Genomic DNA, 21,597 nt, shown 5'->3' with positions numbered 1-21,597 from the left:
AGACCCTTCCTAAATTTCCGTCTCCAACTAAACTTCCCTCTGGGCTCCAGGCACATTTATCCAATGGCCTTCAGAATATCTCCCCGTGGATATTGTAAAGGCATTTGGGATTCAATATGTCCGTAACATGCCACGCTGTCCGTCCACCCACCTGTTCCTCAATCCCTGGTCTCAGACTCTGCCCACCACCCACCCAGGTGCACCCCCTTGGTGTGGCCCAGGCCCCCAGGCACAGCCAGTCCATTACCGAGTTATATTGCTGTCACCTTCCCAGTCTTGTTCCTCTCCCCCCACCCCCCAGTCCAGGCCCCCGCTGGTCTCTTGTTGGTTGACCAGGGTGGCCTCTAACGAATCTCTATGTCCACACTTATGTCCTGCCCCACCCATTTCCTACCTGCATTCGGAGCGATCCCCATGAGCGGGGACACACATTCCCCTGTGTAAACCTTCCCTGGCTTCCTAGTGCTCTTGGAATAAAGTGCAGATGCCTTGCGTGGCCTCGTGCTTGGTCTCCCGCCAACCTGTCCAGTTTGTCCTTCTCCTCCCAAGTCCCCATCCCTGGCCACATCGGCCACCTTTTAGATCCTCAAAAGTGCCACCTCCTTTCCTCCACAGGGCCTTTCACCTGCTCTTCCCTGTCTCCCTTTGCAGTGGCCCCCGCTCAGGGCTAACACACTGACCGTTCGTTCAGATTTCAGCCCCCGCACCACTGCCCCGGGAGCCCCATCCACCCCATGCGGGACCGGATCTTTTGTCCTCTGCGCACGGAAAGTGTATTCCTTTTCTTCAGGGCTCTTAACCCAGTGGGTAACAATCCCTCATCTACCCAGTCGGTCCCGTGCGTCTGACCAGGTCTTGCCCGCCACTGTCCCCGCACCCAGGCCAGCCTGCCGTGTAATTAGCATCTGATAGGTATTTGTTGGAGGCAATGAGTGAGTAGAACCATTTTCCTTCCCCTATCATCCTTCCAAGAGACCTGGTCCCGCTACCTGCCATGATCTGCCCCAAGCTGTGTGGTGAGTCGCAGACCAGTTTGTGTCTCAGAGTTTCTCCGTAGAATAAGGACAGTCACACCTGCCTTACGAGGTGGTCCTCAGCTTTATTTTCAGAAACATTACTTTGGTTGGGGTTTTTTTGTACAATGGCACAAAGATCATTTATTTTAAAAAGATCTGAGATATCATGAGGGTGGCAGTGGGCAGTCACCCTGCAGAGCTGGAAATGAGGCAGGCAGGGAGAGTGGGAGGCGGGGAGTGGCCCCTGGAGCGCCCCAGCCGCAATCCCGGGACCTCAGCCAGCCCGAGGGGCCCGGGGACAGCAGAGGGGTCATTACCCGCCGTGGTGGGAATGAGGAGGGTGGGGCCACCAAGAGAGGTGCAATGAACTGACCACTGTCACAGGCCTTGTGCCCCAAGCTAGCCCCTGGTTACTTGTGGCCGTTGCCTGCAGGGGTGAGGCAAGAGGGCACGTGGCATCCCTTCTCGGGCCTGCTATTCAGCTGCTAAGTTTGCTGAATGGTTTATGCCTTTCGTAGCTGTGATGTACATGCGGCGGGGGGAGCCTTGGGGGGTCTGTTGTCTGTGAGCCCAGAGAGAGGTAGTCCACACGGGCTCGCGGCACATCTGAGTCTGTGCAGTTGTCATGGTATGGAGGCCACACTCTGCCCTTTGACGGACAGTCCTGTCCTGTGGGAATTCCAGGACGCATGCTTGCCCTGTGTGTTATCCCCCTTGGCACCTGCCGTAGAGGGGGTGGAAGGGGTTCCCAGGAAGGTGTGTCCTCCACTGTGCACGACCACTAGGGACTGTCAGCAAACCTACTTGCTCCTTAAATAAATCACACCCATTTGCCCAAAGGTAGGTGGTGGAGAAAGCCCCTCCCTGGCAGGGAAGGGTGGTCAGACTCTGCCCAACTCTTACTTAGCAATTCACTCCTTCCCTGGGGACATTCCCAGTCAGTGCCACCAGCAAGTTATTCTCCTTCTTTGCTTTGACTCATACCTGGACATCTGTCCTGATTTTATTTATTATTTTTGGGGGGGGGAGCAGAGGGAGAGGGAGAGAGAGAGAACCCTAAGCAGGCTCCGTGCCCAGCGCAGAGCCCGACATGGGGCTCAATCTGACGACCCCAAGATCATGACCTGAGCCAAAATCAAGAGTCTGACGCTTAACTGACCGAGCCACTCCCCCCTACCCTTTTTTAGAGAGTGTCTTTATCTTAGTTCCCCAGGACAGAACTGGGGAAATGGTCCCCCCCTGAGGTGGACATCTGACTTATTAGGCAACCCCAATCCAGGGAAGGAAGCAAAGAACTTCCTTCTGTTTCTTGCTTGCCTGACTCCCCATCGCTTCCTTTTGGGCAATACCCCTTCCCCAATCAGTGTGGTGCCAGGGAATGTCAGCCAGGTGGGCCTGCCTGTTTCACTGATGTGCTTGTGATCAAATGGGGTCAATCAAGAATTGCAGCCTTTTCCCAGATTTTGCTAAATCCTGCAGAATCCCAGGAGGAAGCACACACCAGGGCAATTTAACCAGCTACCAGATCTGGCAGCTTTTAGGGCCATGGGCCCCAGCCTATCCTCATGCACACTCTTCCCAAGCACACGACCTCTCTAGGCCTCCCACCCCTCCACCACTGAGGCTGCCCTTCCCTACCACCCAGAAACCAGACAGCAAGACCCTGAGAGAAAGACATAATCGGCAGAACTCTCAGATGTAAGAGAAGAAACCCAGGGCGCCTGGGTGGCTCAGTTGGTTGGGCGACTGCCTTCGGCTCAGGTCATGATCCTGGAGTCCCGGGATTGAGTCCCGCATCGGGCTCCCTGCTCAGCAGGGAGTCTGCTTCTCCTTCTGACCCTCCCCCCTCTCATGCTCTCTCTCTATCTCATTCTCTCTCTCAAATAAATAAATAAAATCTTTAAAAAAAAAAAAAAAGAGAAGAAACCCAGCTCAAACTAGGTAATATGTGGCTTGAGTCAGGGGAAATTAAAGAGAAGTGGCTGCCTTGGGTACAGGGAGATCCAGGGAGTCCAGAGATAACACCAGGATCCCCCCTCCAGCCCTCTGTCCTCTGAGCAGGCTATTTTTCTCAGACAAGCGCCTGCCTGTGGCATCGAAGATGCCACCAAGCCCCTGCAGGCTCCATGGTGTTCACCAAGGTGCAGGAGCTCAGGTGGAGAGAGACTCCCTCTCCCGAGATCCCCATCAATCCCCCTAAGAGAATTTTGATTGGCCCCACTTGGGTCATGCTCCCATTGACCAACTGACCACTGGTGGCAGACCCCTACTTCATGGACAGCCCACCAGGCCATATGCATGGGGTGGGGGGCATTTCCAGAAGGAAGCAACGAGGGACAGACAGAAAAGCAGCCGATGTCCACCGCACAAAAAGGATCCCTTCTCTCCCTCTGGTCCAAGGCCCACAAAGCCCCCATTTCCTGTAACAGGATGCCACATGGCAGGAATGTGAACTCACAGAAGAAGTCTGGGGAGACTTCTTCCTGGACAGTCACCACAGATTCCAGTTGGAACCCACTTCCTTCCAGAATCTGAGCTCTTTCTCGCTGCCATCTCTTGCCAGGAAGGAGACCCCTATGGACGCTGCCTGGGTTCACTCAGCTGGAGGGCAGGTCTGGGGCTGGATTTTCTCACATGTTCTCTCCTTTCTCCCCAGGGCTTCTATTCCTGGTTCTTCAACACAGTCACCATGAAGTAAGTGCCTGAACTTTCTTTTTTTTTTTCAACTTTTTTTTTTAAGATTTTATTTCTTCTTTGTCAGAGAGAGAACACGAGCAAGAGCAGGGGCAGGGGCAGGGGGAGTGGCAGCAGGGAGCCCGATGCGGAGCTCGAGCTTGATCCCAGGCCCCCAGGATCATGACCTGAGCAGAAGGCAGACACTTAAACTGACTGAGCCACTATGCAGGCGCCCCTTTGTGCCTGAACTTTCTGAGCTTGTGCTGGCAGCTGCCTTACTTGGGGGAAGATGGGGGTGGAGCCTGCTGCCCCGCAGGTCTGGGGCTGGACCTGAGTTCTGTGCCCCACCCCCCACTCCCCCTGACCACTTCAGCCCTGCCCAGGCAGAGCAGGCCCTCTGGGGTTCCGGGGGGGAGGGGGAGATGGGAACTGGACATAGCCCACAGCCCTCAGGAAGGCACCACTTAGTCACGCGTACAAAAACACTTTTATGAACTCCACCCTAGGAAAAAAGTTCTTCCTGCAGTGCTCTCTGCTTTATTTCTGTGAGCATCCTTCATCATACTGAAATGGGAAAGAACACAGTGGGCAGAAGGGCTCAGCCTTGATAACAGAGGGACAGCCCCTTGCCTCCCCCACCTCCTGGATCTCTTTAGGGCCGGACCCCAGTTGGCAGGGAGACAGACCCCAGGTCACCTGTTTCTCCTGATTCCCCCACACTTCAGCATTCTGACTTCCCGCTCCTGATTCCGCCCCGCTTCAGTTGGGCACCTTCCAGGGCTCTTCCAGCTCTCCGTGCCCCCACGGTGTGCACACGGCTCTGCCGCCACCTCATAGCCCTGCACATTCCTGGGCACTCCCTAAATATCCCCCATCTGTCCTGCCCTGCCCATCTTCCAAGCCCCTCCTCCAGGGCCCTTTCTTGCCTGGTGCCTGCCTTAGGATGCAGCCTCGTGGCCCATCCGAGGCCACCTGCAGCAAGGGGCTGGACTGGGCCTGCTAACTTGCTTTCTTGGCAGAGCCTCCTAGAACTTCCTCCTGCACGCCCACCAGTCAAGGTCCTGGCTGGGAGCCTTCCTCCATTTTCCCAAGACCCCACCTCACCCCCAGGTGAGGGCGCCTCTCTTTCTCCAGACCTGCTGAGGGGGGCAAGGGCACTGTGCCTGGGCCCTGGGAACCCTGAGCTGGGCTTAGGACCATGAGCCTCTGGTGTCTGAGCTGCAACCCTGCTGATGGGGGAGTCCCTGTGGCCTTGCCCCCACCCCCTACCCCCCACCCCAGTCTACCTTCATCATTCATCAGGGTCCACCGGAAGTGATACAGCTAGTTTGTGTGTGGTCCGGGGATCTTAGCCACACGCAGGGGAAGTGGAGGGGAAATGGTTTATCTCTTGGCACCTTCTCTGGTTTTGCTTTGGTAATTTTTAAGACATGCACAAGCTCACATTAAATATGTTTTCATTCAGAGAAACATGAAAGTCCACCTCCAGCCCTCCTCCGGAGACGCGATCCCTGTCAACAGTGTTAGGGAATCTTACTTTTTTTTCCCTTTAAACAAGCATTTACTGAAAAAAAAAAAAAAGTGGGTTTGTTTTTTTTTTTAAATGACCACTAGGGTGTATGATCATTTGGAGCTGGTGGCCTCAGGAGGCTGTCCGGGCTGGCTCTAGGTTCCTAGGTTTAGCAAAGTCATGAATGCTGGGCAGGGGCAGAGTGGCACGTTAGCCAGCCCTTTGCAGGGGTGAGAGGGAAGGAATCCCAGGGCGCCTGCGCCTGTCTGAGCTGACCATATCCTCAGTCCTGAGTAGCTTGAGGCTGACTTTCTGGATCTTCTCTGCCATCTGCTGACACGTTGATGGGTGTATTCAGGGTGGGGAAGAATGTGTCCGTGTTGCAGGAGAGAAGCGTAAGACTTCGGGTGGTAGGTGACTCTGTGGTGTGCGTGCAAATATGAAATAAAAGAGGCACATCGCTACATTGGTGCAAATCCGCGTGCAGCTGTTCAGGTGTGCGTGCCCGGACCTGCAGGTCAGGGGAGGTCAGTGTGCGCAGTGTGTGTGTCTGGGTGAGGATCCTCTTCCCCCTACCTGACTCCACCCAGAGGCTCCTCCATTGGGAGCACATCATCCGGGAAGGGAGGATGGCTGGCCGTTGCACGGTGCATCCTGCATCCTTTAGGAGCAGGGTCTAGAAGACAGCCTCACGCCGCTGAGACAGCTCAGTCCCTGAGCAGGGACAGGGACGCCAGAGTCCCCGGGCACAATGCCCAAGCAGTCTAGTTGGAGAGGCAAAGGTTAACAAGACTCACTCATAATAGGGAAGTTTTATTGCCGGACAAAGGGCATTTGGGGGAACAAGAAATTAATTCCAGCTAGAGGGTTCAGGGGAAGCAAGTTTTGAGCTAGGCCTTGAAAGATGGGAAGAATTTCCACACTAGGCCCAGTGGAGGGCCCATCACAAAGAAAGGACTGCATGAGTGAAGATTTGGGACAGAGATGGGCCGAAGCATCCAGAAATGGTCAGTCTGGTGTGGCTAGAAACAAGGATACATCTCAAGAGAGAGGCTAAAAGATTGGGCTAGAAGAATCAGCTAGGATCTTGACTGCCATGCTAAGAAACCTGGGCTTTGATCTAGAGGCAGTAAAGAGCTAATTCCTAATTTTGAGCAGGATACTCAGGGTGAGAATCTGTTTGTAGGCAGGAGTATGGGGGGGGACTGGCAGTTGAGCAAGTCCAGAGGCAAGGTGAGCACCTAAGGAGGGTTTTCCAGTGTCCAGGTGAGAGGGGGTGCTGACCAAGGGAGGAGGCAGATGGCCTCCCATCTGGTCTCCAACTGGTTAAGAAAAGGAGTGATCCAAGTCTGGTTTCTGGGGAAGATGGTGACGCCACTAGTTGGATGCTGATGAGATACGAGGAGTTGGGGGAATGATGAATTATGGCTAGGGCAAACCCGCGAGTTGACCAGCAAGCTATTGAAAAACAGGGTTCGTTAAAGCTTTGGAGAAAGGCCGAGCAGGAGGGCGCGGCCTGGGAGATGGGTGCACAAGGTCATAGTTGAAATTGTGGGAGCAGATCGGTCACCCCAAATGGGAAGCAAGATCAAAAAAGAGTGTCGCAGGGGCAGGAGGAAGAGGCGGCGATCTTTAGGGCTGGCCTCCCTGAAGGCCTCGAGGGTGTGGCGGGCAGCCTGTGAGCTCTGAACTCCTGGTTGAGTGCAACGAGAGCACGAAGAGGGCGTGCACATCAGTGGACGTCAGTGATTTGGGTCTCCGTTGGGGGAACGGTTCCTGGGTAAGGTGTCTGTGAAGTTGAGGCAGAGGAAGAGGTGGGCGGGAGGAGGGAGGTGACGATATTGGCTGGAACTTGAGGGGAAGCAGGTCAGGGAATGGAGGCTTGAGGAGTTTCTTGTATTTCAGAGTAGCCAGTGTGCCCTTGAGCCCAGTGGTAGTTCCAAGATGTGGAGAGAGGTGGCTGTGAATTCGAAGATGAGAGAGGACAATGGATACAGTGGGTCTCCAGAAAGAGGAAACAGGAGGGAAGCGACTAGAGCCAAGAGGAGAATTAGTTGTGAGGAGGAGGGTGGTGGCTGGAACTTCCGGGCAGGGGGTCGGTGTCTCGGCTCCCTCCTGAGACTGGAGGCTCTCTCAGCCCCACCCTGTCAGAGGCTCACTCCTGTCAGGTGACCAGGTCTTGGCACCCAAGCCTGCAGCAGGACTCTCCCTTCGTTCCTGCTCCCCAGCACCCCGCCTTCTCACCAGTTCCCACCCACCCCATTCTTGGGATTTAATTCTCAAGTCCAGGGCAGGAAGTATTTTAACGGCTTGCAGTTAAAAAAAAAAAAAAAAAAATTGAGAGCTCTAAATAATTCCCTAAATGGGGATTATTGAAACGCCTTGAAGATATGCTCTTTATAGTATTGTTTAAAAATAAATCTGAATCCTGGACTGGATGCTAGAAGTTGCATACTCCCTACAAGCCTGACCGGAGCGCAGGGGTGAGTAAACCCTGGGACGTCCACCAGCCGAGTGGGGAGGCCACCTTGGTGCTGGGTATGAACCAGCGCCCTGGAAATGGAGGCCACTATAACTGTTACCACTGTGCAGCCATGAAAACGTTTACACAAAACGTGAGACAGTCAGAAAAGGCTTCAGATGAAAACCTAAGCAACACAACAATACCTCCAATGCTGTTTATATTATAGTCACGAAATTCAACTGGCACAACGACAAAAAACTAAAGGCAATGGACCAAAGTGCTTCATGGTCATTATCTTAGGTTGGATGAGATTCTAGGGGAATGATTTTCTTCTCCTTTGTATTTCCCCAAAATCCTATAATAAGCGTGTGTTGCTTTTAAATTTCTTTTTGAAGTATAACACACATATGGACAAGCGCACAAAAATCAAGGTCCAGCTCAGTTGTAGCAAAGCAGATCAAGGATTAGAACTGCCAGCACTCCAGGAGCCCCCCTCCTGCTCCCTCCCAACCCCCTGTCACTTCCCCCTACCTCCCCCTCTCCAAAGACAACCCGTATCCTGACTTCTCTCTCCATAGTTCAGTATCGCCTATTTTTGAACTTTGTGTATGGAAACATTTGTATGTATTGTTTGTGCCTAGAGCTTTCACCCAACATTGTGTTTGTGAAGTTCAGCTGTGGTCTTTCATTTTTATCTCTGTACAGTATTTCTTTCTTTTTTTTTTTTTTAAAGATTTTATTTATTTATTTGACAGAGAAAGACACAGCGAGAGAGGGAACACAAACGGGGAGTGGGAGAGGGAGAAGCAGACTCCCTGCCGAGCAGGGAGCCCGATGTGGACTCGATCCCGGGACTCCAGGATCATGACCTGAGCCGAAGGCAGTCGCTTAACCAACTGAGCCACCCAGGCGCCCTCTGTACAGTATTTCATTCTATACCTATATCATTACATATAGATCTCACATATATACATATACATATGTATCTCACACTCTTTTTTTTAAAGTAGACTCTGTGCCCAATGTGTGGCCTCAGCTCACACCCCCAGGATCTAGAGTCGCACGCTCCACTGACTGAGCCAGCCGGGCGCCCCTGTATCTCACAATTCTTGTGTCCGTTTCCACCTTTGGTAGACATTTAGGTTGTTTGGGGCTGTTAGAAATAATGCATCTGAGATTCTTACACGTGTCTCTTGATATACATGTGCATGTGCTTCCACTGGGAATAAAACGAGGCGCGGAGTTGCTGGGTCACAGGCTGTGCATGTAGTCAGTGTCCTTAGATAATACCAACTGTTGGCCAAAGCAGCGGTGCCAGAGTATGTACCCGTGCGTGGGGGAGAGCGCCCAGTGCCCCCGGACACTCGCCGGCACTTGCTCTTGTCTTTCTAACTTTGGCCAATCTGGCCGTGTGGAGTGATATGTCATTGTGACCTTAAGAATTCTCTTTTAGGGGGCGCCTGGGTGGCTCAGTTGGTTAAGCGACTGCCTTTGGCTCAGGTCATGATCCTGGAGTCCCTGGATCGAGTCCCGCATTGGGCTCCCTGCTCAGCAAGGAGCTTGCTTCTCCCTCTAACCCTCCCCCCATCATGTACTCTCTCTCTCTCTCATTCTCACTCTCTCAAATAAATACATCTTAAAAAAAAAAAAAGAATTCTCTTTTAGGGCGCCTGGGTGGCTCAGTCGGTTAAGCAGCTGCCTTCGGCTCAGGTCACGATCCTGGAGCCCCAGGATCGAGTCCCACATCGGGTTCCCTGCTCAGCGGGGAGTCTGCTTCTCCCTCTGACCTTCCCCCCTCTCATGCTCTCTCTCTCTCTCTCATTCTCTCTCTTTCAATAAATTAAAAAAAAAAGAATTCCCTTTTAATTAACAAATTAAAAGAAACAACTTAAAAAAAAATCGGATGCCTCTCCATATCACTACTGGTTGGTCTGGTGCACGCCCCATAGAAAGCACTCAACACGAAGCAAGGAAAGATGGAATGACTGCATGATTTCTAAAGTGCCTCTGGATTCCCAAGCGTGTGTGTGTAACAGCTTCGACTTTGGATATGCCCGTGAAATTCAGTGAAATACATTTCAGGCATGATAGAGGCTTTAAGACAAAGGGTGATCATTCTAAAAAAAAATTAAAAATAAAAACTTGGGGGTAGGGTGACAATCTTCTCTTCCTTGCCCTCCTTCCAGTATACCTGTGGCCTCACAGGCTCCTGAGGAATGTCCTTGTCTGTGTGTCTCTTCCAGGAACGAGGATCTGATCAGCAAGTGTGGAGATGATGCCCGCATCTACATCATGTTCCAGTATCACCTCATCATCTTTGTGCTCATCCTCTGCATCCCCTCCTTGGGTATCATCTTGCCTGTCAACTACACCGGAACCGTTCTGGGTAGGCGGAGCTCAGTGTGCCCAGGGCCCTGGGCCCCCAGAGCAGAGGGGCAGCCCGGGAGACAGGACAGAGCGTGGGTCTCGAGTCTAGAAATCCAAAATTGAATTCCACTTCTCAAAATTAGTGATGTGAGCTGAGTCCACCCAAACTTCAGTTCTCCCACGTGGAGACTGGAGAGGAGACGTCCGTCGTCACGAGGTTGGCTCAGGACCTTGGTACAGCAGGCGTGCGATAGTAATTCAGCCTGGAACTGAAGGTTTATCGGCAGCCCCGCGCTACACCTGGCCAGGTGCTTGCGAGGCCTTTTTATGGCATGTGACCTACGGCAGAGATCCCTGAACTTGATCTCTCCCCACCTGCACGATGACCAGACACAGCCCTAGAAGTGCAAAATTGGTCTCCTAGGAAGTCTCGCTATGCTTGTTATAAAAGGGCAAGTCCTTTGGACAGACTGACATTGTGGGCTTGGGCTTCGAAGACAGAAAAATCTTGGTTCCCCAACTTTGACCCACATCTGCTTCCGAGAAAACACCTTCGCCCAATCTCGCAAATTATTTCATCTTATCTGCAGCAGATCACTCTCCCCGGGCGTCGGGTCCTCAACTGTCATGGGGATTGGGAGAGAATGCATGCCTGGTGCCCGGCTCGTAGTGAGCGCTCAGTGAATAACAGCCGGTATTTCACTTAGCAACGTGAGGAGGGGCAGGGCTGGAGGCTGTGTAGCTAGGTGGGGTCGTGTAGCGCCCACCATGCCCGGGTGGCAGCCAGTGGTACCCTGCTTCCTCACAGGGCTGTTTCTCCTCAGCCAGAGGTAGACTTCAGTTAATTCAAGGTAGCATGTGATGTCTGCGCCACCAAATACTGTCACCAGAGTCAGCAACTTCTATCTTTCCAAATTCTCTTCCTAAGAGCTAGTGTGTTGGTGATGATATATTGTATATAATGTATATGTTATATTAATACAGGATTTCTGGACACGTTTCATAACATTCAGAGGTGTCTACACCGACAAACTAATGCACTTTGCCAGAAGGATTTATTCTGTCCCAATGAGGCAACGTGACATTCTTGTGATTGTTGCCAGTGGTAACAGCCTTGCTGATTTCATCCCTCCACTCATGGCGGAGCCCTGGGCTCCTTCAGTAAGTGCTTACTGGTGGTGTCTGCCACGCTCCAGTTGGGCACTGGGGATGCCACACCAAGACTTGGTCTCACGTCACAGCCGTAGAGCCTCAACCAGTAGTCCCAGGGAGAAGAAGAGGCCTCTGCTGGCTTTCTTGGGAGTTGGAGGCAAGTTCTGGGGAACGAGAAGGAAGGGCAGGACATGGGCAAACATCTCCAGACCCCAGGCATGCATTCAGGAACCTTGAATTCAAGCAGCCCCCTCGACTCACTCAATCAAGGAACCAGCCTTGAGGACCTCCACTTTCTTCTCTTCCAGATTGGAATAGCCACTTTGGTCGGACCACCATCGTCAATGTCTCCATAGAGTAGGTACCTGATCCTCTTACCTCCCGTTCTACTGGCTGGGCATTAGTGGGGAGAGAAGGTCCAGCGTGTGGGTCGAAAATGTGGGCACTGCTTCGCTGCTAAGGCCTGGTTTCCTTGGGACCCATGTACTGAGCAGGAGGCCAGAAGTTGCATTCTCTTGGTGCCTCAGTGTCCCCATATCTGTAATAGGTAGAACCACCCAAACTGGCCACTCCAAAGACCTGGAAAGACAGTCCTGTTGGTTTATTACATCCAGCGCCCAAGTGGCAAAGACCCTGTAGCAAGCAGAGGCTTGAGCTATTCTTTCCTGCCCAAAAATAGTGCATGTCAACCCTCATCTAATGACTAATGCATAGACCCAATTCCCATACCCCCAGGGGGAGGTGGGGGGCTGAGGACCCATGTAACCCGGCTTCATGCCCCACCTCTGCTGTTAGCTGGCCCTGGGTCCGGGGCAGTGCCCTCCCACCCCGAGCTGCATTCCTAGTCTGGGGGGAAGCAGGGGAGGAACAAACGTTGGACGTGATTCGTGGATTTCAGCAGCAGCCAACACAACTGGTGGCTCAGTCAATGTGTACTTAGCCACATGTGGCCCTGCCGGTCCACGCTGAGAAAATAGGCCTGCTGGGGATCTTGGCCACATGTGGCCGACTTCCTGACAAAGCTGAAGGGGCAGGTCCAGCAGGTGTGAGTGGGGGTTCACCCATCCCTGCCCCACTTCCCCCTGCACCCTGCAATCCATCAAGCTCCCAAATCAGCAGGATGGGGCTATGGCATCCTTTTACCTCTCCTTCCAGGTGGCCCCTCCCCTGGTGCTGCCAACTCCGGAGCTCACCAGGTTCTCCCAGGCCAGCCACTGGTGTAAGGTGCCTACGCCTTCCCGACAAGATGTTAGTTTTAATAGGGCAGGAAAGACCTTCAACATCCATAAGTCCATACTGGCAGAGAGCTGGAGTGTTCCTCAGAGTCCAGAGAAACTTGCCCCCTCCGAGGACACCTAGCTGGATAGGGAATATTCGGTGAAATGTCAGGCACTGGGGCAAGTGTTGAGGAGAGATTTTGAAGCAAGGCAGCTTTCTCTTCTCAAACAACACCAAATAAGGTGGGTCCTATTTCTGAACAGTCCTCTTGGCCGGATGCCTTGGGACAGCATCGTACGAGCCCAAAGCCCTGGTGCCACCACTCTTCCTGTCCCAGGAGAGGTAGAGCGAATCCGCTGGGCCCTCCTCCCTCGGGGCCCGAGTAGGACCCCCCCATCCCTCGGCACTGAGGGCTGATGGCCCCCCCCACTTGGGCTGCCTGGCGGCTGTGGGAGCATGAGCTGGAGCCTCCAGCAGCCCGATATGGTGGTGAGGAGTCCCTGGGCGTCCTCTGCCCCAGGCTCACCTCCCAGTGCTGCCACGGCCGGGAGTGACCTCTGCCTCTGGCCCTCATTTCCCTATGGATAAAATGAAGATAGCCACAGTAGCACCCTCATAGGGTGTGAGAATCTGGTGAGAAAAGGTACAGAAAGCATCTAGTCCCACCCTGGGTCTGGCGTATAGTAAGCACTCAGTAAATGCTGGCCTGCGGTAGCTGGTGTGCCCCCCCGCCCTTCTTACCATGGCCATCCCCTTCCAAGGTGGCCAAGTGTCTGGAAGTACCAGAGGGCAGCAGGGGGAGACTGCCTGGGGTGGGAGAGGGTGGTCTCACCCCTCCTGTGTCTGGTTTCTGGCAGGAGTAAGGTCCTGTGGCTGCATAGCTGCTTCTCCTTCCTCTACTTCCTCATCAACCTCGTCTTTATGGCTCATCACTGTTTAGGGTTTGTGCCCAAGAAGAGCTACAAGGTGAGTAAGTGAAAAGAACTCCCGAGCTGCTCCCTCCCAGCCAGAGCCGGCCCCCGCTGGACCATTGCACTCCCGACCCTCAGAGGCATCCCAGTTCGCACATTCTGCACACCTGTGGGGGGCAGTCTCACCGGAGCAGGGCAAGCCTCCTCCCCTTGGCCCGGTGAGTCATTACCTGGCACCTCGCACAGCTGTCCTGCTTGGTAAGCCACTGGAACGCTTCCACACCGGTTGGTAAACAGCTGCTCCCAGGGGCCTCCTACCCCTTGCCCTGCTGCCCGGCCCCTCTCTGAAGACCCCTGAGCCCCAGCCATCCACAAACTAAAAGGTTAACAAACCCCTGGACCGGCAGGCACTTCCATCCTAAGTGCTCAGTGTCCCCTGCTGGGGAGTGCCCGAGGTCCTTGCCCTTCCACAGTCTCTGAGGTCAGAGAGCCCAGGGCCCGGCCCAGGTAGCCCCACTGTCCTGGTTTGGGTCACCCCACCTCCCAAGCGGCCCTAAGATAAGAGTCTGCACAGCATTCACTTATTTTGAAGGTGATCCTAGGAAAAACCACTAGAGGGTGGGGAAGTGGGATGGAAAAGAAAATGCAGGTAAGAGGGAGAGGTTAAGGAGCGACTCTCACTACCCTGGGAGTTGGGTAGAACAAGCACCCTAGATTTACCCTGCCTAGGGGAGCAGTCTGCACATTCCCACCAGCTCCCTGGCCATCACTGGTTGAGGCTGCATTCGAGGCTTTAACTCTTTACACCTTGCTGGCTAACATTGGCAGTCCAGGGTTTAATATGCACAGCTGCCCTTGGGGTGTAGAGATGAGGCTGAGGGGCTGCAGGTGGGCCTGGCAGTGCTGCCCACCCAAGCTAACACCCACACCCACACCTGCACCAGCACCCACATAGCCCCAGCCCCAGCCCCAGCTCCAGCCCAGCTCCAGCCCCAGCCCCAGCCCCAGCGCCAGCTCCAGCCCCAGCCCCAGCCCCAGCCTCAGCCCCAGCCCCAGCCCCAGCCCCAGCCCCAGCACCTGCAAGTGAGGGAGCATGCCGGCTGTCCTGGCTCTGGTGGGGAAGGAAAACAGTGACAACTAACATCCTTGGCTCTGTCCTCAGCCATTCAGAGCTTTAGTGGAGTAGGATCAGCTCCCTCGATGCCATCCGTCCTAACGGACTGATTCAGTCTACCCTACCCCAGAACGCAAATCCACATACCCCTGAAAGGTTACCCCAAATGCGTTTGGCCTGCAGGCACAGAGGCTTGGGCACCCTTGACCAGTCTGGACTCAGCTACTTCAGCTTTCCTTCTTGTCCCCAGAAGCTTCTGCTGAGACTCCTGTCTCTTGAAGCTCGGTTTACCAGATTGTCACCCTGAGGGGATGACTCAGGACGACGTTTCCCACTCACAGAACAAAATGTGAAGTTTGAGGGGCTTCCTCATCCCCTCCCCAGAGTCTCCTCACCTCCTAACTCCCTAACTCTCCTCACCTCCTATCTCCTCACCTCCTAACTCCCTAACTCCACCTCCCCTGCCCAGTCTCATGTTAGGGACGGCCCTACTTCACTGACGACAGCGCGGCCAGAATGATGGCGGGGATAGTCAGCACAAGAGCATGAGCACCGTCTGTCGGTCCTGGAGCTCTGGACCTCCTCCCTGGCTGGCCCTGTCTGCAGCTCCTGGCTCTTTCTCCCTTGACCTCAGCTGTCTGGCAGGGGGCCTGCAGCAGGCCCCAGAGAATAACAGAGATGTGGCTTGCCTGCCTGTAGCTGCCCACTGCCCACAGCCCACAGCCGTGCTGAAGTCAGGGATGCAGGCCAGGGAAGCGAGGGGGCAGCCTGTTGAGTAGTGGGCCTACTCCAGACAGTTCTGGGCCACCGAAGACCCAGACATCCGGGAGTCCTGTATAATCAGTCTTCTTTCTCCATTTGCCCTCCCCACCTAGGTCACAAGGACACTAATGATCACCTATGTCCCCACGGACATCCAAGACCCAGAAATCATCATTAAGCATTTTCAGTAAGTGGGTCAGAGTAGGCTGAAGCATGGATTGCCTCCTCCCGGTAACCCTGCCTACATCTTCATGTCGGTAGTAAGTTGGCATAGGATGGCAGAGCGAGAGACACCCCAGGTGGTAGCCCATCCTGGACTTGGCTCAGGAGTAGCCTTCCAGAATGGCAGAGGCTCTGGGGCCAGAGCAGGGTTTCTGAAGTCAAGGGCTTTCCTGCATGGTGAGGGGTATAATTTTCTTTCTTTCCCTCATTGCTCCAACCACAGAGCCCGGCGAGCTCCTGGACCACAGTTATCCAGAGCAGGTCATGTTGGGGCATCTTTTGTGACCCAAGTTCCTAGCCCAGGAGCTAATTATCTCTCATGGGCAGGAATTTCCAGTTCTGCCTGCTGGCCCTATTCTGGATCATCCGGGAAGGATGTGGCAAATCTCTGATTACCAGGGATCAACTCTGAAACTTGACCTTAGGAACGAGGAATAGAGTCTCCCATCCAAGAACCAGGGACCACAGGCAGCTGAGCTACCCGGCCCTGTGGGCTGTAGTTCTGGGTGGGGGTCGGGGTAGTATGGCCCATCCCCAGCACCACAGGCTGGTTCAGCCTCTGTGTCTGTGGCTACAGTGAGGCTTATCCGGGGTGCGTGGTGACCAGAGTCCACTTCTGCTATGACGTCAGGATGCTGATCGAGCTGGATGATCAGAGGTGAGTCGGCAGCAGGGCCTGTCTGGATCTGTGCTGGGGGGTGCAAGGGGAGGGTGTGGCGCTGCTGGCCCCCCGGACCACAAGATGCTTCCTCTCATGGCCCGCCCGTCGACAGGCGCCACGCGATGCGGGGCCGGCTCTACTACACTGCCAAGGCCAAGAAGAGCGGGAAGGTGATGATCAAGACCCACCCCTGCTCCCGCCTGTGCTTCTGCAAGTGCTGGACCTGCTTCAAGGAGGTACCTGGCCCGGGGAATCAAGGGACACGGCAGAGGAGGGGCTGGGGCACAGGGTCTCCAGCTCTGTCCGGGGCTCGGTACCCTCGGGCCCCATTCAGATCTGCTCTGGTGCTGTGACTCCTGGCTCCTCCCTCCCTTTCTGCCATGCCCTGCATCCCTGTGGAGAGTGTAGAGGAGCTGAAGCCTTTCTTGGATCCCCTCTGGAGCGATCCAGGGAGGCTTGCTCTTGCCCACTTCCAGTCTTGGGTGGGAGGACCAGAGAGAACATGGCAGACTGCTGTAGGCTGCCATGCCTCAGGCTTTCAAAGGGCGAGGACAGGAACATTTGAAGGCACTGGGCTCCATCTTCTCACCCAACCACTGTGGCTGGGAGGAGGCCACAGGGCAGGACTGAACTCTAGCCAGTCCAGAAAAAGAATCATCTCCATTTCCTGAAAATGCTGGAGACGCATTCTATCACTCCTCTGGAGTCCTGTCCAAGTCCAGAAGCATCCCCTAGCCCCCAGCTGTGCCTCATGTTCCCCTGATCTAAGAGCAGGGAGCTAATTTCAGAGTCATAGCCTTCTCCTGTTCTTGAGCTGGGATCTGGGAGCCCACTGGGATCCTGAGCTCTTTGCCAGGCTTCGAAGGGAGTTGGGAATGGAACCAAGGCCTCAGGCCCACCACCTGAGTGGAGAGAGGCCTTATGTCTCGGCGCAGCCTTCCTAGCACCCTGGCTTCTCCAGCTCTGAGGGCCAAATCTCACCCCAGGTAGATGCAGAGCAATATTACAGTGAGCTGGAGGAGCAGCTGACTGACGAGTTCAACGCTGAGCTCAACCGCGTTCGGCTGAAGCGTCTGGACCTGATCTTTGTCACCTTCCAGGACGCCAGGATGACGAAGCAGTGAGTGCCGGGGCCAGCGGCTTGCTGTGCCCAGCCCAGCCCTGAGAATGGGCTTCTGCTTCTCTGAAACCATCTTCTTTCACCCCCATTCCAGCCAAGGGGAGATGAAAGAGAACCTCCCTCCAGTTTGCCATATTCTGACCACCCCTCAACCCCTCCATGCTCCTCACAGGCAGCCGCCATCTTGCTTTTCAGAGCATGTCTGCATCCATTTCCCCACAGCTGCCAGACTCAGCTTGTCTCCAGAGATACCCAGGCCCTTGGGCTCCCCATCCCCATATGTCCTTGCTTCAGCATGAAGGTGGTCAGAGTAGACATCTTGGTTCCTCTTCTAGGCCTTGACAAGAATGAATCCATTTTTTCCCCATTACACATCACCCCTTTCCTCACCACAAATGACAGAGTTAGGGTAGAGAAGCTCTCCTTGCTATTTCTGCTCTCCTGCTGCAGGCCTCCCCTAATTCATAGCCTTACAGCCTCCTCCCTCCTCTGCCTCTGCCTCTGGCAGCTCTCCTTTGGTAGGCAGTGGATTAGATGCAATCGGGTATGTTCTGGAAGGATCCTTAGGATAGGATCAAATAGATGAGAACCCTGGCATCAGTCCCTTGAGGATTGTGGGGGCCCTCCTCTCTCTGAGGGAGCCTGATCATACACACCACTTTGTCCTCACCCACCCACACCCTACAGGTAGAACAGCCTAGAATTTAGTCAAATGCGATTGTGTGCAATTCGCAAGTCCCTTATACTCTCAAATTTTTTATCTGTCAAATTGGTTCGCTTAAAACTTCCCTGTCCACCTCCCAGAGGGTTAAGAAGGGATATGTGATCTATTTAGTATATATGTGCTATAAAACAGTATACCAATGTAAGACAATACTGCTTCTTTTCTTTTCTTTTTTTTTTAAAGATTTTATTAATTTGTCAGAGAGAAAGAGAGCACAAGCAGGGGGAGTGGCAGGCAGAGGGAGAAGCAGGCTCCTCACCAAGCAAGGAGCCCGATGTGGGGCTTGATCCCACACCTGGGGATCATGACCTCAGCTGAAAGCAGATGCTTAACCGACTGAGCCACCCAGGTGCCCCAGTACTGTTTCTTTTCTGAGACACTGTCACCCAGCAGAAAGGATCTGAGGTTTAATTACAGCAGAAATGTGAATAAGACCAAAGACTTCAGTGCCGGCACTTGCCCCTCTTTGGTTATGTCTTCAGGCATCCCAATTTAGTAATCTGTTCGACTGGGATTTCTATTCATTGCCAATCAGCACAGTGTCAGGCACACAAAAAGAACTCAGTTGGTAGCTATTAATACTAAGATGAGGCTGAAGTTAGTGCCTCCCCCGTCAACCTCGAGGAAAGAGCATGTCTTTGTGCTGTCCCTGCTGTCAAGGGGAAAAGACTTTAACTGAGAACCATGTGGTCCCCTCCCTTCCCAGGTAGTCCCTCCCACTGCTGCCCCTTTCCTCCAGGGACTAGGCTTTAGGAGCGACCTAACTGTAAGATCCTGGGAGGCATTCCCAAGGCTTCGAGAATCCCCAGGAAGTGGGGCCATCTGTAGGACCCTGGTGTGAGACCCCCTCCTAAGCCTGTTGTCCTCAGCCCGAGACCTCTGTCTCCTCCCCGCATCTCCGCAGCATCCGGGAAGATTATAAATACATCCAGTGCGGCGTGCACCCCCAGCAGTCCTCCGTGAGCACCATCGTCAAATCCTACTGCTGGAGGGTCGCCCTGGCCCCACACCCACAAGACATCATTTGGTAAGCCCCCTGTGCTCCTCCTCTCTCCCTTTAGCTCCTCTGAGACTGAAGAAGGCAACAGGGTGGGAAAGGAATAGGGGCCTGTTCCCCTACTCTGTTGCCCACGGGGCTGGGCCCTGTCCTCTTCTGAGCACCACAGCCCCAGCCTACCCCCAAACCCAGCCCACCACCAGGGCCTTGACAAAGGACATGACTGAGGGGCAGATCCAGGGCCCGGTGCGTGCAGGTCTGGGCCCCGGGGACTCAATTAGACCAGGGCAGCCTGGGTCTCCAGTTGGCATGCAGGAATCTGGATGTGGGCCCCATCTAAGGGCTGGGACCCGAGCTCCTTCCTAAATACGTCTTCCTCCTCCATCCTCCCCAGGAAACACCTGTCTGTCCGCCGCTTCCATTGGTGGGCCCGCTTTATCGCAATCAACACCTTCCTCTTCTTCTTCTTCTTCTTCCTCACCACGCCCGCCATCATCATCAACACCATCGACATGTACAACGTCACCCGCCCCATTGAGAAGCTGCAGGTGCTACCTCTGCTCGGGCCAGACGTGGGGGCCCCTGGGAAATGAGGGAAGGATGGGATGGGGGGCCCCTGGAACATGGCTCCCGTGCACCTGCCAACATGTGGCCAGTGTGACAGCTCTGTTCTCCCCACTTTCAAGAGCTAGGGGTCCCTCGTTTGAGGGAGACGGCTGAGGGTGGCGAAGAGTGAGGTCAGTTCCAATGCAGCCATCCAGGAGAACGGGGACCTCCACCTCCCTCACTCCAGGCTGGGAGTGCCAGGGCTTGGGGGGCCATCCCTGAACGTAGAGGCTGCTTCGTCCTGACAGGGGACTGCAGAGGAACTGGACTGGCCCCTCCCATTTCCAAATCCTGTAGCCTCCAGGCTGTCGTAACGGGCCTGGAAGGCCTCCTCTTCCATATGACCTCCACCCCTATCCAGCGACACACGCATGCCCATGCACGCATGCACACACGCACACATACGCACATGCACGTGCACAATACACATGCACGCACGTGCACACGCGCACGCACGCACACGCACACACACGCACAGCCAAGCCGCACCACTTCTGCTGCTTGCTTCTGACCCCCCTTGTCAGCTTCACAGTAGGCCCCAGGGGCACCACAGCTCCCCTAGGGATTCTTCCTTCACACCTGCCCCCTTCTCTAGCACCTTTCACATGACATCACGTGAAAGGGAGTGTCTTCTCTCTGAGCTGAGAGAGGTCAGTGACAGCAGCTGGCTCTGGCCCGAGGGCGAAGTCCCCAGGGACAGCCCAGGCTGCCCCTCCAGGGACCTCAGCATAGAAGACCATGCCCCTTGAGGCACCACTTGACCTTGGCGTGTCAGCCTCTGCCTGCCCCAGCCAGGCAGACTGCTAGCCAGCAAGGCTGACCAGGAAGGCCAGGTCCACTGCACAGCCTCGGAAACCAAACCTGCTCTGGGACTAAGTGGGGGGAGAAGAGGCCAGAGGTGTGGGAGAGGCAGGGGTGGCCTGAGAGGGGCAGGGGCGCTGCTTATACTGATGTCTCTCCACCCTTCCCCGCTCTACCCCCACAGAACCCAGTCATAACCCAGTTCTTCCCCTCCCTGATGCTGTGGGCATTTACAGTGATCATGCCTCTGATTGTCTACCTCTCCGCCTTCTTAGAGGCCCACTGGACCAGGTGAGAAGGGGGCCTCCTCCCCCAGCCCTGCTCTTTGCCCCGGCCCCGGCCCCTTCCCGTGCCCACTGCCCCACAAGCCTGGTGCTTGGGGCCTCCCATCCAGCCTGGGGAATAGAATTGACATGGGTTTTGATAACCAAAACCATCCCAAAAGACTAAGATATATACATATATATATATATATATATTTTTTTTTTTTTTTTTTTTTTTGAAAGAGGGGACTGAGTTGTCTCTGGGCCTCTGGCCTCAGGAATACTGAGATGGGGCTACCATCTCAGGCACATTCAGGCCCAAACCAAGCGCTCCTTGGGCTGCTCTGTCAGCCTCCAGCCATGCACTGAGGCTCAGGATCCCTGCTTTTGCCTGAAGGCTGTGTGGGTCTCAAAAGTGATTTCCTGCACCAGAAGTTCCTACCATCTGACCAGGCAGTAAGCCAAGAGGTTTGTCCTAACAGAAACCCTTACTGGTCTTTTCTCTGGCCAAGAACATGGCTTATGTAGATTACTGAAACTCTGCAGGGATCCTGAGCCTCGTTGGTAATGTCCCTCTAACAAAGATACCAAGCACACAGCACCTGTGTGCCCTTCCCCCCATCCTGTGCCCCAAGCTGACGCGGCTGGCCGAGGCTGCCGCCCCTGCCCTCCCAGCGACCACACAGCTCCCAGTGCTCTGTGTGGGGGGCGCTGGTAGGCACTGGCCAACCCTTTTCTAGGCCAGGTCGCTGTCTCTGTTTTCCATCCATTCTGTAGTTAGGCCTCTGGTTCTTATCACATGTTTGTTTGTTCTCTTCTAGATCAAGCCAGAATCTGATCATCGTGAACAAGTGTTACATCTTTCTGGTGTTCATGGTGATTATTCTGCCCTCAATGGGACTGACCAGGTACCTCCCCTCCAAGTATCCCTCTCTCAGACAGGCTCACCCTAGAGTTGGAACCTCCTCTTTCAGATACTGTAGGCCTACTGTGGTCGCTACAAATCCATTCCT

The 21,597-nt window shown here is 54.4% G+C and overlaps 1 protein-coding gene across 1 annotated transcript in view; it reads left to right on the top strand.

Moving 5' to 3' along the window:
• Positions 1 to 21,597, top strand: part of TMEM63C (transmembrane protein 63C) — a 34,191-nt gene that overhangs the window by 2,607 nt on the left and 9,987 nt on the right. The window contains exons 4-15 of the mRNA XM_034992384.1: positions 3,673 to 3,710; positions 9,910 to 10,052; positions 11,494 to 11,542; positions 13,261 to 13,369; positions 15,304 to 15,377; positions 15,990 to 16,070; positions 16,186 to 16,309; positions 17,060 to 17,193; positions 18,822 to 18,944; positions 19,309 to 19,462; positions 20,506 to 20,612; positions 21,406 to 21,492. Coding sequence (XP_034848275.1) covers positions 3,673 to 3,710; positions 9,910 to 10,052; positions 11,494 to 11,542; positions 13,261 to 13,369; positions 15,304 to 15,377; positions 15,990 to 16,070; positions 16,186 to 16,309; positions 17,060 to 17,193; positions 18,822 to 18,944; positions 19,309 to 19,462; positions 20,506 to 20,612; positions 21,406 to 21,492 — 1,223 coding nt within the window. The remainder of the gene's footprint in view (positions 1 to 3,672; positions 3,711 to 9,909; positions 10,053 to 11,493; positions 11,543 to 13,260; positions 13,370 to 15,303; positions 15,378 to 15,989; positions 16,071 to 16,185; positions 16,310 to 17,059; positions 17,194 to 18,821; positions 18,945 to 19,308; positions 19,463 to 20,505; positions 20,613 to 21,405; positions 21,493 to 21,597) is intronic.

Source organism: Mirounga leonina, unplaced genomic scaffold (genome assembly GCF_011800145.1).
Source record: "Mirounga leonina isolate KUSES-001 unplaced genomic scaffold, KU_Mleo_1.0 Mir_82, whole genome shotgun sequence".
Classification (NCBI taxonomy): domain Eukaryota; kingdom Metazoa; phylum Chordata; class Mammalia; order Carnivora; family Phocidae; genus Mirounga; species Mirounga leonina.
Note: the sequence above shows the minus strand (reverse complement) of the source record. Positions and strands in the feature narration are given on the sequence as shown.